This window comes from Myotis brandtii, unplaced genomic scaffold (genome assembly GCF_000412655.1).
Source record: "Myotis brandtii unplaced genomic scaffold, ASM41265v1 scaffold902, whole genome shotgun sequence".
Taxonomy (NCBI): Eukaryota; Metazoa; Chordata; class Mammalia; order Chiroptera; family Vespertilionidae; genus Myotis; species Myotis brandtii.
The window spans coordinates 3,807,219-3,821,086 of NW_005371709.1; the positions used below are offsets into that span (position 1 = coordinate 3,807,219).

At 35.6% G+C, this 13,868-nt stretch overlaps 1 protein-coding gene across 1 annotated transcript in view; it reads right to left on the reverse strand.

The window, feature by feature from the left end:
* Nucleotides 1-231: 231 nt before the first annotated feature.
* LOC102239687 (chromosome unknown open reading frame, human C10orf131) overlaps nt 232-13,868 on the reverse strand; it is a 22,831-nt gene continuing 9,194 nt past the window's right edge. Inside the window, exons 9-14 of the mRNA XM_014532631.1 lie at nt 11,360-11,457; nt 8,519-8,633; nt 6,720-6,838; nt 4,069-4,246; nt 1,205-1,355; nt 232-383 (exon numbers count right to left, since the gene is read on the reverse strand). Of these exons, the coding sequence (XP_014388117.1) occupies nt 232-383; nt 1,205-1,355; nt 4,069-4,246; nt 6,720-6,838; nt 8,519-8,633; nt 11,360-11,457 (813 nt within the window). The remainder of the gene's footprint in view (nt 384-1,204; nt 1,356-4,068; nt 4,247-6,719; nt 6,839-8,518; nt 8,634-11,359; nt 11,458-13,868) is intronic.

A 13,868-nucleotide genomic window follows, 5' to 3' on the forward strand; every position in this document is an offset into this window, starting at 1 on the left:
TTACATATAAAGACACTTACTATCTTATAGGATAATTATCAATAAGATGTATAAATGTTTATATATTTAGAAATATATTAACATTTTATATATTTATAAATATATGAAAAAAATAAATCAACATCTAAATAAACTAAATTCCTATTGCTGCTAGTTTTTTCCTTTTATAGACACAGGTTTTGTGTGATGCTTTGCTGAGGAGTGGAATTATTTTTCAAGCATAAAGGCTTACTACCTGCAGTAAGCAGATCTTAATGACTGCGACATAGGTGTCAGAGGAATGCCATTTTCATCTAAGGCCCATGATAGGGAATAGCTTAGTTTTCCTGATGTGAAAAGACAAAGTTCTTCAGTTTCATTTCCCTCAAGAAGAAAAGGCACATCTGTTTATAAAGGGCATTAAAAATAAGTAAATTTTTTTAAAAGTGTGCAATTTGAACACATTGTAGATCCACCCCTTCCCTCCCCCCACTTTTACTTGTGGAAATCCAGGAACACATAGGAAACTCTGTGCTGACCCCAGGCTCAAACCTAAGAGCTCCCCCTCATCACCCTCTAAGATGCCTCAAGGCAGATTGCTTCAAGTAGACTACAAAGAGAGGAAAATATTGATCTGGTTACATAAAGATGGACAGCGCTGGGCTGCTGGGGCTGGAGCAGAGACACAAACCCACAGGGGGCCGGGTTTGATTCTGATCAAGGCCATGTACCTAGGTTGCAGGCTCCTCCCTGGCCAGGGTCCAGGTCAGGGCTCATGCATGAGGCAACCAATCTAAGTGTTCCTCTCACATTGATGTTTTTCTCTGTCTTTCCCTCTCTCTTCCACTCTCTCTAAAAATCAATGGGAAAATATCCTCATGTGAGGATAAAAAAAAAAAGAAAGAAAGAAATGTCATATCCTATGAAAGAGACATCTTGAAAATGCCTAAAGAAAGTTGTCATTTTTTCGTGGTGAAGGGACTGGAGTCCGTGTTGATAAAAACACCTTGGCAACTGCGGCAGTGGCAGCAGCAGCTGGGTGATGGGCTGGTGCCTTCCCCTGATCAGCCCGGTTGCCTCCTGCAGAGGGAGGCCAGACTGCTGTCAGTAGGACATCCCCTGAGGGCTCCCAGACTGTGAGAGGGGGAAGGCTTGGCTGAGGGACTCCCCCCCGGCCCAGTGCACAAATTTTGTGCACCAGGCCTCTAGTTTTTAATAAACTTACTGCTTCCTACTTCTCCATACTCAGGCATGACCAGCTCATCAGAGCTAAACTCTACATATTCCAAAGCAGTTTTGCTTTTCAGCTCTGTGTTGTTAGGCAAAGGTACATATAGTTTTGCCAGCAAGTTTGTCCTTTTATTTATTTCATAAACCTAAATAGAAAAGAAATGATTGATAGCTCATTGAAAGTACAAAAATTTTTAAACTAAACTAAGGACCCTTATAAACACCCATTTGTATTCTTTTTTTTTTAAATGCCAGAATATAAAATAGGTATTGTTCTATAGTATTTCACCTACTGATTGTGAGAAAAGTAGATAACTGTACATCCCTAACTGTAGAATGCCTTTCACTAGTTTCAAGGAAAATAAATTTAATAAAAGGATTATAAATACAGTTCTGAGAATATAGGTACACATAACACAATACCTGAATAACTTACTTTTGTGTAGCATTTTTAAAGTTCCTTACCTCATTTAAACCTGATGAAAATTATCGGAAACTGGTATTATTCTTCCCATTTCATTAGGAAATGGAGTCTCTATATAAAACTATATTTATTTTTATTATAAGTGATGGAAACTCAGGTTGACTTGCTTAGAAAAAAAGGAAATTTATTAACTCATGGAATCCAAGGGCAGATTAAACGAGCTGTAGGGATAGGGGAGGGCAACCCAGTCCCAGTAGATAGTTTCACAGATGCCCACTGGGTACTAAACCCAGGTCTTTTGATTCTGTATGCTGTGCTTTAACTACAATTCCATCACTGCCATAATTACAAACCTAAAGTTTTTTTCAATAGCAAAATCTTCATTTGACCTGTACTGTGTTTGGTAAACAGTGATATGTACTCTAAGAAGAAGGAAATAGGGGGTAGGGTGGGGGTGGAATGCTCCTTGAAAGTTAAGAAAAAATGTGTCAATCAAAAAGGGGGTTGGTTAATCAAGAAAGCAGAGAAAAAACAAAGTCCAAGGCAAATATTTTTTCTAGTTATCTAAAAACTGTCCCTTGTAAAAGTTAACTTAAGCCAACACACTGGTCTCTTTGACAAAAGTGTCCCTAATGCTGAAAGGTTTGTAGGAGTTATTGCAAATGGACTTAAGTATTTAGGTCCGTGAAAGGAATTTCTTATTGTAAATCATTTTATTAGCCAACTAAAGAAAGACAGTGAACTGATAAATATATTCAAAGGATGAATTGGCACTCTGATTTGACAAATCAGCCTTGTAAATTTGTTTAGGGAACTGCCTTTTCAGGGGATTGTCAAATCTAGTTTCTGATACTGCAAGGCTGGAGGTCAGATCCTGGATAGAAGTAAATGTAAAGGTAGAGAATTCCACCTGGTGAAGTCCCCAGGAGACAGCCTGCCCTCTGATAGCAGCTATTAGCACCACTGAATGGCAGAGATGAAGTATCAAGAACGGGCATTTTAATGGAGGAACTGGAATGGTCAATCGTTCTGAAGTAGGAAACTGCAAGGATATATGGTAAAAACACAAGTAACTCAGTTTGCCTGAATGAAGAATCAGTAAAGAGGAATGGTAAGAAGTAAATCAGAAATGTAGATTAGAATCTCTTACACTAGGGCAGTGGTCGGCAAACTGCGGCTCGCGAGCCACACGTGGCTCTTTGGCCCCTTGAGTGTGGCTCTTCCACAAATACCACGTGTGGGCGCGCATGTACAGTGCAATTGAAACTTCGTGGCCCATGCGCAGAAGTCGGTATTTTGTGGAAGAGCCACACGCAAGGGGCCAAAGAGCTGCATGTGGCTCGAGAGCTGCAGTTTGCCGACCATTGCACTAGGGCATAAAAATTTATATTTCAACTTCTGCAGCTGCTAATGATGTAATTTATCTCTAGCTAGATTAGTTTCTTTCCCTGCCTCTTAGTTTGTTAGGGTTATATGCTAAGTAATGAAAAATTCAAAAGTGCATTTATCTATATTGGGGGCATTTATCTATATTTTTAACCTCAAGTGGTTGGATTATAATTTTTAAGATGACAGGCTCTTGATAGTACAGATAAACAAAATGAATACAACCTCTGGTCAGGGATAGCACAAAATGATCTAGGCATTGTAAAAATAACAGATTTAGATTTGTAATTATAATCCTCTCTCCAGTCCTCAAACTCCATCCCAACCTTACATACACAAATCTTTATTCCCTCAAAACCTTTCCTTTGGGTATAGATGCAAGTTCAACCCCTATATCGGCCATCAAAATTTCTTGTCTAGACTCCTTTATGGTCTCTAACTTTTCTCCATTGTCCTATTTTCTTCTTCCTTTAATAGTGCAGGGGTTCTCATGATGGTGTCTCTGGACAAAGATCAAGGGTCTATTGTGTGTATGATCTTTCATCAGATTTTTAAAAAGATCCCAAATCCAAAAGTAGGTGAAGAACAAATACAGCAAGAGACTGAAATCAAGTCAGGACTGGAGCAATTTGGAGACATCCTTCAATACTATTGTAATAGTTATACCTCTCACTATAGCTTCCAGCGGTCACCAACCTTTCGGACCTCACGGACCACCAGTGGTCTGCGGACCACCAGTTGGTGACCACTGGACACAACCCTCTTCCACCTCACTACCAAATGAACAGTAATACTGCAGACCAAGGGTTGGTAGAAATTTTAGCAGGAAAGAAGAGAAGTATTTAATTAATCAAATAATTTTGTACTTATAGAATAAAAAACTAATGATAAATTACAAATATGTTATTTATAAATATCTTCTTTAGCCATATAGATCAGTTATCTCTAAATGTAAAAGAAATAACTTATCACATATAACAAAAGCTAACAAGAAATTTAAAATTATGTATGGGTAAAATAAGGTACAAAAGTAAATAACAATGACATACCTCCAAGCAAATTGTTTCAGGCCAATATATTAACTGGATATTGAAAATCTGCTGAAACATGACTTTAAAATCAAACTGCAGAGGAGATATCGAAGTGCAAGAAACCTGTTTATCATTGTATAATATTTTAATAAAATATTTAAGCTTCTGAATTTTGGCTCTCCTCTTTTGTTCATGCCTAAAAATTAAAGAAACATTTAAAAGACCATTGAAAAGCAAAATGGACATAAAATGTTCATTTCAAAATGTACCTTAACTTAGCATGTTAAAATATGATTATTTTAGAGGGCAAATGGTATCTTTAAGCCCCAAAATGCTTGCCAAAATGTGGATAAAAGCCTCTGCTACCCAGTAAAATTTCTTTCAAGAAAAAATATTTACTCAAAAATAGAAAAGAACTAAAATCAGGGTTCTGTAAATCATTCAGGTATTTATTTTACTAAATTTTAAGCACTTACCTATCATAAGATGATTTATGAGAAGAGGAAACTGAGGGACTTAGTAATGGGATTGGGAAACTTAAATCAAGAACTCAAAAATATTGTCTAACTCTTAAAAGAGGTACACACACACACACACCATGTTTTCAATAACCTCAAAGAGGTGGCTCTAAGTCATGAGGCTTGCTGTGTTCTATTAAAAGCCTTTGAAAATCCCTTTAGGCTTTAGGTTGTACACCCTTTTTCTCCAGGTCATTTTTTCTCTGAACCCAAAGATTTGAGAGAGGTTAGTTCTCTGGGGCTTATATGAGTACACTTGTTAGGGAATAAATGGGCCCCTTGAGTGAGATGAAAGTCCTAAAAAGAGTCTTCCATCCATTCATTTATTCGTTCGCTCAACTAACATTTACTGAAAACCGTTTTAGCTGCACGGGAACTGACCTAATGATGTTTAAGACTTGAGCCACTTTTTCAGAAAGAAGACTGGTTGGAAAATAAGCCTTAGTTGAAATATAAAAATCCCCTCTGTTCTCCACCCTAATCATCCTCTGGGCCCAGGATCTCCCTGCCCTCAGATAAGCCCATCTTCTCCATAACCTTCTCAGAGGGTTCAGAGACAAAAGATTACTTATTCTCCGTTAGCCTCTTCTAACCATCTTCCCAATTACCCTTAGAGAAATATCTTAGTACAATTTGCCCCTCATGTTGCCCTTTGAATGTAATTTTAACAATGAGCTCATGAACTGATGATGAAATTCATTAATTCAGTATTATATTTATCTTGAGATAATCTTGTTTTTTCTTCACCTGTAAACTCTTCAATTCTTCTTCAATTCCTGTACTCCTTTCATCTCTATCCTTGACATCAGTACATCATTTTTTTCTAGAGAGTCAATTCTTATTCAACTGGATATTTTAAATGGATAATGAAAGCAATGCCACACAATAGCAATTGCTTTGAGAAGAAAGAAAGCACCATATTTCCTTTTGCCTTGACTACCACTAAGTTTTAGTCTAGGCGTTCCAGCACAAATACCTTCCTCCTTCTCTTTCTCCTCTTTATTTCCATCTTCCATTATATGGATCCTGTTCTCTTGTCTTCATTTCAGTGGTTCTCAACCTTCTGGCCCTTTAAATACAGTTCCTCATGTTGTGACCCAACCATAAAATTATTTTCGTTGCTACTTCATAACTGTAATGTTACTACTGTTATGAATCGTAATGTAAATATCTGATATGCAGGATGGTCTTAGGCGACCCCTGTGAAAGGGTCGTTCGACCGCCAAAGGGATCGCGACCCACAGGTTGAGAATCACTGATTTAGATGGTCCTTCTGTAGGTGTGTCTTACATAATAAATTAACTCAGACCCCTTTGAGAAGTAGGTATAGAACAAATCAGTACTTCACCACTGTACTTCTCTGGTCAGAAAGACAGCCTGCTTAAGTCTTTGTGTCTGCTACTTTTATGTTCATTTTAAAATGCAACCATCATCCATTCAGTTAATGTATATGAATATTTATTGGGCACCCACTGTCTTACAACACTGTGCTAAATTATGCACATTCACAATACTCAAAGACAAATTGGTCCAAAGTGTCCCATGAGACAGAAATGTTGAAAAGTTGGACCTAGTTCAGTGCTCTAATTTGACTTATCCTCTTTAAGGGAGATGAGAGCCACAGGCCTACAGATGGGAGAAATGACAATCTGTGTGATACCTGTTTTTGCATGAAATGTCCCAGGAGTAGGGGGAAACATTATAGTTCAAGGAAAAAGTCGCAAGTGGGAAGGAAAGAAGTTTATGTCAAAATATAAAATTGCCCAGAGGGGATTTCATTTTATGAAAGCAAAGGGTCCCTTAACAAACTAGGGCTACTATATAATCTTATTTTACAGTGGCTTTATATCCTACCTATCTATACATGAACAAAAATTACTACCATAGCAAAAACAAAACACAATCATCAAACCAAACTGGTTTATGTACCACCTCACTGATGAATTAGAGATGTGATCCTGGGCTACTTAACCTTTTATATGCGTATAACACCATAGACCTATAGTAGCAATTAAATGTGCAAATGTATAAGATAAAGTAGCAAAGTGCCCTGCATACGGTACTCACTCAATAAATCTAACATTATTATTAAAAAATTAAACAATTAATAGACAATATATAAGAAAAAAATAAACCTGTAAAAACGCTTACAGTGAACACTTGGATAAGTTTGTTAATTCTTCAGCAAAAGAAAGTTGTGGCATCAAAGTGATTGGCTTTATTCCTTCAATATCTGTTTCTTCAAGTTCTAAAGCTAAATATAAGAGGCTCTAGAAACCAAAAAAAATAAATGTATAATTTACAATGTAAGTTCATAGCTTAGGACAATTATTCTTAATATTAAACTTATATTTCCTCTATTTGTAATTTTGTTGGGTAACTGTTACAAATACAAAGATATCCTATTTTATCTACTAAATATTATAACTAGTTGAGTTAAATATCATTTTTCAATATAAATACCTCCTCATTTCCCCCACTGTTATATGCTTTTTCTTCAGTTTTCTTCTCAGTCTCAGACATTTCTGACATTTCTCCTTGATTTTGTTCATCAAATTTATTTATTTTTATCCTAGTTAATAATAAATAGAATTATTTAAAGCAAATATAATGAAAGTATTGGACAGTTATAATTGTGCTTGCACAACTCTATGAATATACTAAAAACCATTGAACTGCACACCTTTATCAATAAAGAAAAAAAAAAGAACTGCACACTTTAAATGGGTGAAATGTATGGTATGCGAACTATATCTCATTAAAACTGTTTTTTTAATTTAAATTCTTTATTAGAACTGTTTTTAGAATATATGCTTTTGCCTTCTGAAATACAGTATAGTAAGTTCAGTGTGGATATTACCTGTATGGGCTGAGAGCAGACTACCTGTGTTGCCTGGCACTATGGAATTTGGGCAAGTTCCTACAGTGTTCTGTGCCTTACTTTTCTCAATTGAAAATTGTGTTGTTGTAAGGATTATATGAACTAATTCATGTAAAGTGCTGTTTGGTGCTCCAAGCATAACTAACAATAAATATTATTGTTTTCCTCTGATTTGGGGTAATCAATATGAACTTATTGTTCATAATTAACTTAGTGTTCTTTAATATAATGGCTGTCAAACTTTGTCACATTCAAATCACTGGGGAGCTTTTTTAAAGCTTTTTTTTTTAGATAAACTGTTGAAAATGTTAGGAATTATAATAAAGGTGATCATGAAACACTTTCATTAAAAACCACTGCAGTTGGGGGAAAAATCAACAAAGTAGACACCATTTTTATTGCCTGAAATTACACTAATCTTTTACAGTTTTGGGGGGGAAAAAGACCCAGGAACAATGGGTTAGGAAGGAAACCAGTTATTTAACTGTGAGTTCACAGCTCCTGTGAGTAACAAGTATAGTTTTTAATTATAACTAACTCCTCCAATAGACATGTTTTTATAATTTACATGTTTTACCCAGGAGTGTGATTGCTGAATCTATATTTAACTTTATAATACAGTGCCAAATTGTTTTCAAAGTCACTGTACAATTTTTCATTCCCACCAGCAATCAATGAGAGTTACTATTACTCAGCATCTTTGAAAGCATGTGTTACTGTCTTTTCCTTTCCTTTCTTTTCTTTGTTCCGATTTTTAGCCATTCTAATAGGTGTGTAGTATATTCTACTGTGGTTTCAATTCACATTACTCTACTGACCTGAAGTGATGTCGAGCACCTTCTCATGTGCTCATTTGCCATCCATATACCTTCTTAAGTGAAGTGTCTATTCAAATCTTTTGCCCCTTTTAATTAAATTGTAAGAATTGTTTATATATTCAAGATACAAGTCCTTTGTTGGCTACATCAAATAGTTATCTAGCTTCTTTTCTCCCAATTACTGTGAATTGCCAGTTATTCATGTGCAGTTCCTCAGAAATGTTATAAGAACCAACAGAACAACCACTCACCTCTGAAACTGTAACTTTATCGGGGTGCTTATAAACCCTTGCTGTTGTCGAAGAGATTTTATCTGTTTCCAAGTACGTAATATACTTTGTAGTAGGGAGAAGTCCTTTTCCCTTTCTAAGTCATAAAGTTGTTTTGTATTACTACAACAATAATGGTAGATTAAAAAAATATTAGCAGATTAGAATTATTTAAGTCATTAAGATGGCCTGGAAGAATGTATTACACTAATTCTTCTGGACTCCCCTTGGCCACCTCATGTTTTTTTCATTTTACCCGTATGTTGATATAGAAACTGAAATTCCATTTAGTGATTCATTCCTTTATGGCTTAAAGTTTTTCACTATTTTCTTTGTCATTCCCTTTACATTCTCCCTTTTATGAAGTTTAACACCTGTTTCTACAGGATCTCCTATTAGACTTTCTAATTAAGATGAGCGTGGCTTTATCTTCTGCCTTTGGCACTCCATGAAGCCATGTGAATGCCAGTCAGAATTACTAGTGTTTAACAAATACACTCCATGTAAAAGCTGACTTTACTCCTAATTTTTAGGATTTTTCCTTTTACCTAGTTTTTGGCTTTTGTAGATTCCTTACCTTTTTGCCATTTCAGCAATAAAAATAGTATTATCAGACATTTTTACTTATTTTCATTAGAAGGGACATTCAGGGAATCTAGTCTACCATACTGATAGAAAGAGAAGCCTATTGCCATTCTTTAATTCATCCACTAAATATTTATTGGGTGCTTACTGCATGCCAGGTACTGTGCTGGTTAAGGGGAGATACAAAGATAAAAAGACAAGGTCAGAAAAGCTTATATACATATAAATTAATCAATGCAACAAAATGTTATAGGTGTTATGATAGGAGTTCACACATGCTATAGTGTGAGCATAAATAAGAGAGACAGGCAACAGGAGGGAAAGACTTCATAGAGTATGTAACATTCAATTCAAATCAATAAACTCATAATAAGTAAGTACTATGTGGCAGGAAATATTTAAGGTGCTGGTAACTAATATCCCAGCAGGGGAAAAAAACCAAATTACAAATGTGATGAGTATCATGAAAGGGGAAATACATAAGTGCTATGTGAGTATAAAAAGAAAGAGAATTAATCTAATCTAATGGGCAAAGTAAGAGCCTCCCTGAGAAAGTAACATGACATTGAATAAAATGTGTATGTTGACTAAGTGTCAGGCAGAAAATGATGAAAGAACCTTTAGAAACTAGAGGCATTAAAACAAAGTTATGTAGACATCAGAGAGCACAGTCCATTTAGGGCACTGGACTATAAAGTTCTGAGATAAGAACCCCTAAAATGAGGCTGGAGAAGTCAGCAGGAGACAGATTATGAAGGGCCTTACAAATCATGCTAAAACCACTGAATTTTATCTTAAAGGCAATAGAAAAATCACTCTGATTTTAATATGGAGCATGGTTTAAAGAGAGGTATTTTAGGAGACTATTTGAGTAGTTAGGCTATGAAATAAGCACCTGAAGTAAAGCAGAATCAGTGGGAATGGTTACTGGCTGGGTGTGAGGGATGAGAGGAGAGGCAAGGAGACAGTCACAAATGACTTGCAGATGTCTTTCTTGGGTACCAGGTGATGGTGAGTACTAGCCATCTAGTATATAGTCATTAAAGGCTGAATTCATATGTGCCATTCTTATTTAATTGTATTTCATGCCCACAGTTTTCCCAACAGAAACATTGTTTTTCAAATGGCAACAAACTCCCCTTTGAAGCATTTCACCACCACTCTGAAAATTTTTCTGAATGTAAATCACACTGCTTTTTTTTGCTTTAATAAAAGCAACGATCTCTTCAGACACACACACACACACACACACACACAGTATTAGACTTCTGCCTATCCATCACCATGGGATCCCATCTAAAGCATACTTTTCTTTTTTCTATGTTATAGTTTACTTGTGTTCATTATGCCAATGTTTGTTCTTTGCTTCCAGTTTTAGCTTATAAATAACACTAGTTTATTGTTTTGTAAATACTGATGTCTTCTATTCATTTTCATTCATTCATCTAATACTTATTGAACACTCACTATATGCCAGGTGCTGTGCAATATGTCAACCTTCTCAAGTAATATTGTTTGCATTTAGCTAGGTTATTCTAGGAAAACAATTATTTAAAATCAACTCTTGCCTCTAGTGGTTAAGAGCTTGTAGAACTATGCCAGGTCAATGGGCAGGGAGTCAAGAAAATGCTTTATTAAATCCCTCTCGTATTTAGACAACTGTATGTCTTTGTGCATAATGGAACTTTCTATTCAATAAGCACCTCCCAGTAAGCTTCCTGCTATTGGAGATTCCTTGACACATAATTATGTTTTCTCTTGAAATCATTTTTCCAATTATTTCATACTTTCCTAACTTCTCTTCCAACTTGTAGACCATATTTTTTTACAGGGGTCCTTAAATCTATAACCTCTTTGGGTATTGCCTTTAGACTGAATTAATAATATATCTTGCACATATGTATATTTAGAGTAACTCTCAAATAAATACAAACACTTGAGATTAATATAATCCAAGTACAAAGAAAAGTATTAGTAAATATAGTTTTAATTGACGTGTGTTTTTTAAGAATCAATGGATATTAAAACTACAACTACTTTCATGTGACACTTCTGTGATATATTTTTACACACAAAAAATGGGTCTTAAGGAAAGGTTGGAACCATTTCTATAAATGCTTAAAGAGCAGGGAATCTTTTCTCTTTCTTGTTTTAAATTTTTCATAGCAAGTGAAGTGCTCTGTCTAAAAAAGTTACTTAATAAGTGCTTGATGAATACATGAAGTGCCCCAAACCTACCTTATCTGCCAATAGTAATCTTGTAAAGATTTTCCAGTCAGCTGGCTCATTTCCAAATCATCATTTAATAATTTGGTAGCATGTGTCAGCGCTTTAAGCTACAACAAAGAAAAGACCTTTTTGGGGGTACATTTCATTCACCTGTTACCATCATCCCAATTCACCTATAGATCTAAGTTTGTGCAGTAGAAGCACAAATATATAAGTTTGGTGTATTACTGCCTTGTCTTCCAAAATATCCTATATAATAAAGGGCTAATATGCAAACTGTCCCCTTGGGAGTTTGACAGACCGGGAGTTCAACCATCGCTATGATGTGCACTGACCACCAGGGGGCAGCACAGAATGAAGGAAGGCCCCAGCCGGCAGCTGGCAGCTGGGGGAAGGAAGGCCCTGATCGGCACTGATCGCCAGCCAGGGCTAGGGACCGTACCCGAAATTTGTGCACGGGTCTCTAGTATTTCTAGTATTTGGATAAAACTAAGAAGAACCTCAATATCTGTCTCAGATACAAACATTATACCTTAAACATTCTACATAATCAGTTCATTGATTAATATAGAGAAATACCAATCAATCAAGATGGCAGAATGAGCACAGGAATCTACCTTCTTCCACTTAAAATCCATGGTTACACAGAAGATACATGTTTAACTGTCTTTATCCATTTCCATTCCCATACCTATATAATAAAAGGCTAATATGCAAATTGTCCCCTCAGGCGTTCGACTGGGAGACCAGGAGTTCTATCGCTTGCTATGACATGCACTGACCACCAAGGGGCGGTGCGGAACATGGCAGGGCGCTGAGGGAGGAGGAGGCAGGGAGACCAGGAGGCGGGGAACCTGATCGGCCCTGATTGCCAGCCAGGCCTAAGGACGCTACCTGTGCACAAATTTCATGCACCAGGCCTCTAGAATAAGTATATTTGTAATTATATCTATATCTCGCAATAAAAAATAAATGCATAACATAGGAAAATAAGAAAAAATAAAATCAATAGAACAAAATATACTGAAGTATAAAACAAAGAGAATTATCCACAGAAAATATCTATAGAGAAATAAAACTGAAGGAAACTATACCTAAGACATATGCAGGAGAAATCTGTTACAGTTAGAGACAGTTTAAGAAAATAAATTGAAGAAAAGTAAAAAGCAACTAGGAAACTACTTTTGGCTCCTAAGAATTAAAAATAATAATAGTAATTATTATTATTATTATTATTATACTGAAACATGCATAAATCATGATCCCAAAGTGTTATTTTATAAAGGAGAGTCATACTACATGAAAAATAAATATAGCCTTATATATGGTAATAGATAGTATTCTAATGAGATAAAATTGATATTGCTAGATCAGACTTTAAAGATTATACAATATTTTTGGAAAATTATCTATAAAGTAGAAATCCATAAATCAAATCACTTCTTTTCAATGACTTACATCTGAATTTCGGAGTTGATTCCGCCATTCACAAAAACAATAGCCATATTATACTTAAAATTAGAATATTCAATATTTGTTTTTTTTTGTTTTGTTTTTTTAAATATATTTTATTGATTTTTTACAGAGAGGAAGGGAGAGAGATAGAGAGTTAGAAACATCGATGGGAGAGAAACATCGATCAGCCGCCTCCTGCACATCTCCTACTGGGGATGTGCCCGCAACCAAGGTACATGCCCTTGACCGGAATCGAACCTGGGACCCTTCAGTCCGCAGGCCGACGCTCTATCCACTGAGCCAAACCGGTTTCGGCATTCAATATTTGTTTTAAGAAATATTCTGACACTATTAATGCACAGTCTTCAACTATTAAGTGCTCCTACACAATTGCTACATAAAATTCAATTAAAAATATTCAGTTCTATGATTTTTGCTTTTGTATTTTACAGAGCAGATATACTAAAGTACAGTTCATTTACAACTTCTTGTAATGTCTTGGTGACTCCATCAGGCTTGAATGTTTAATTAAGTACCTTACTAAGTATTTTCCAAATGTACTCATTAGCTGAATGAGACCTATCAAAACATCTTTAAAGAGAAAACACTAGTAAACAAAATACTTATGTATCAGAAACTCAGCAGAGTTTAAATGAGAGGCACAAATTCAAAAAAATAATCAGTGGATATTCTCTTGATTTCTCTTCAAACTTTATGGACCCTTTATGATGTCACTAGATATTTGGATTGATCATTCTTAAACTAAGACTCCTCATATTTGATATGAGATTTAAGATTGCTGATATTTTTATAAAAAATACTCTATAACAAGACTTAAAACAGCCATATGACTCTTTTAAATAGTAATCATTTCAAATACTCATTCCTAAGTCATAGGACCAAGAATACTAGTGATCAGTAAACCATTTATAAGTGCTACATATCCTGCAACTCCTACAGTTTCTTTTTAGAAAAGCTGAAATCAACCATTGTTCTTATTGGTTAAACTAGAAGTCCAGTGCGTGAAATCATGCAGCCCCGCCCACCCGTGTGCACCCCACCT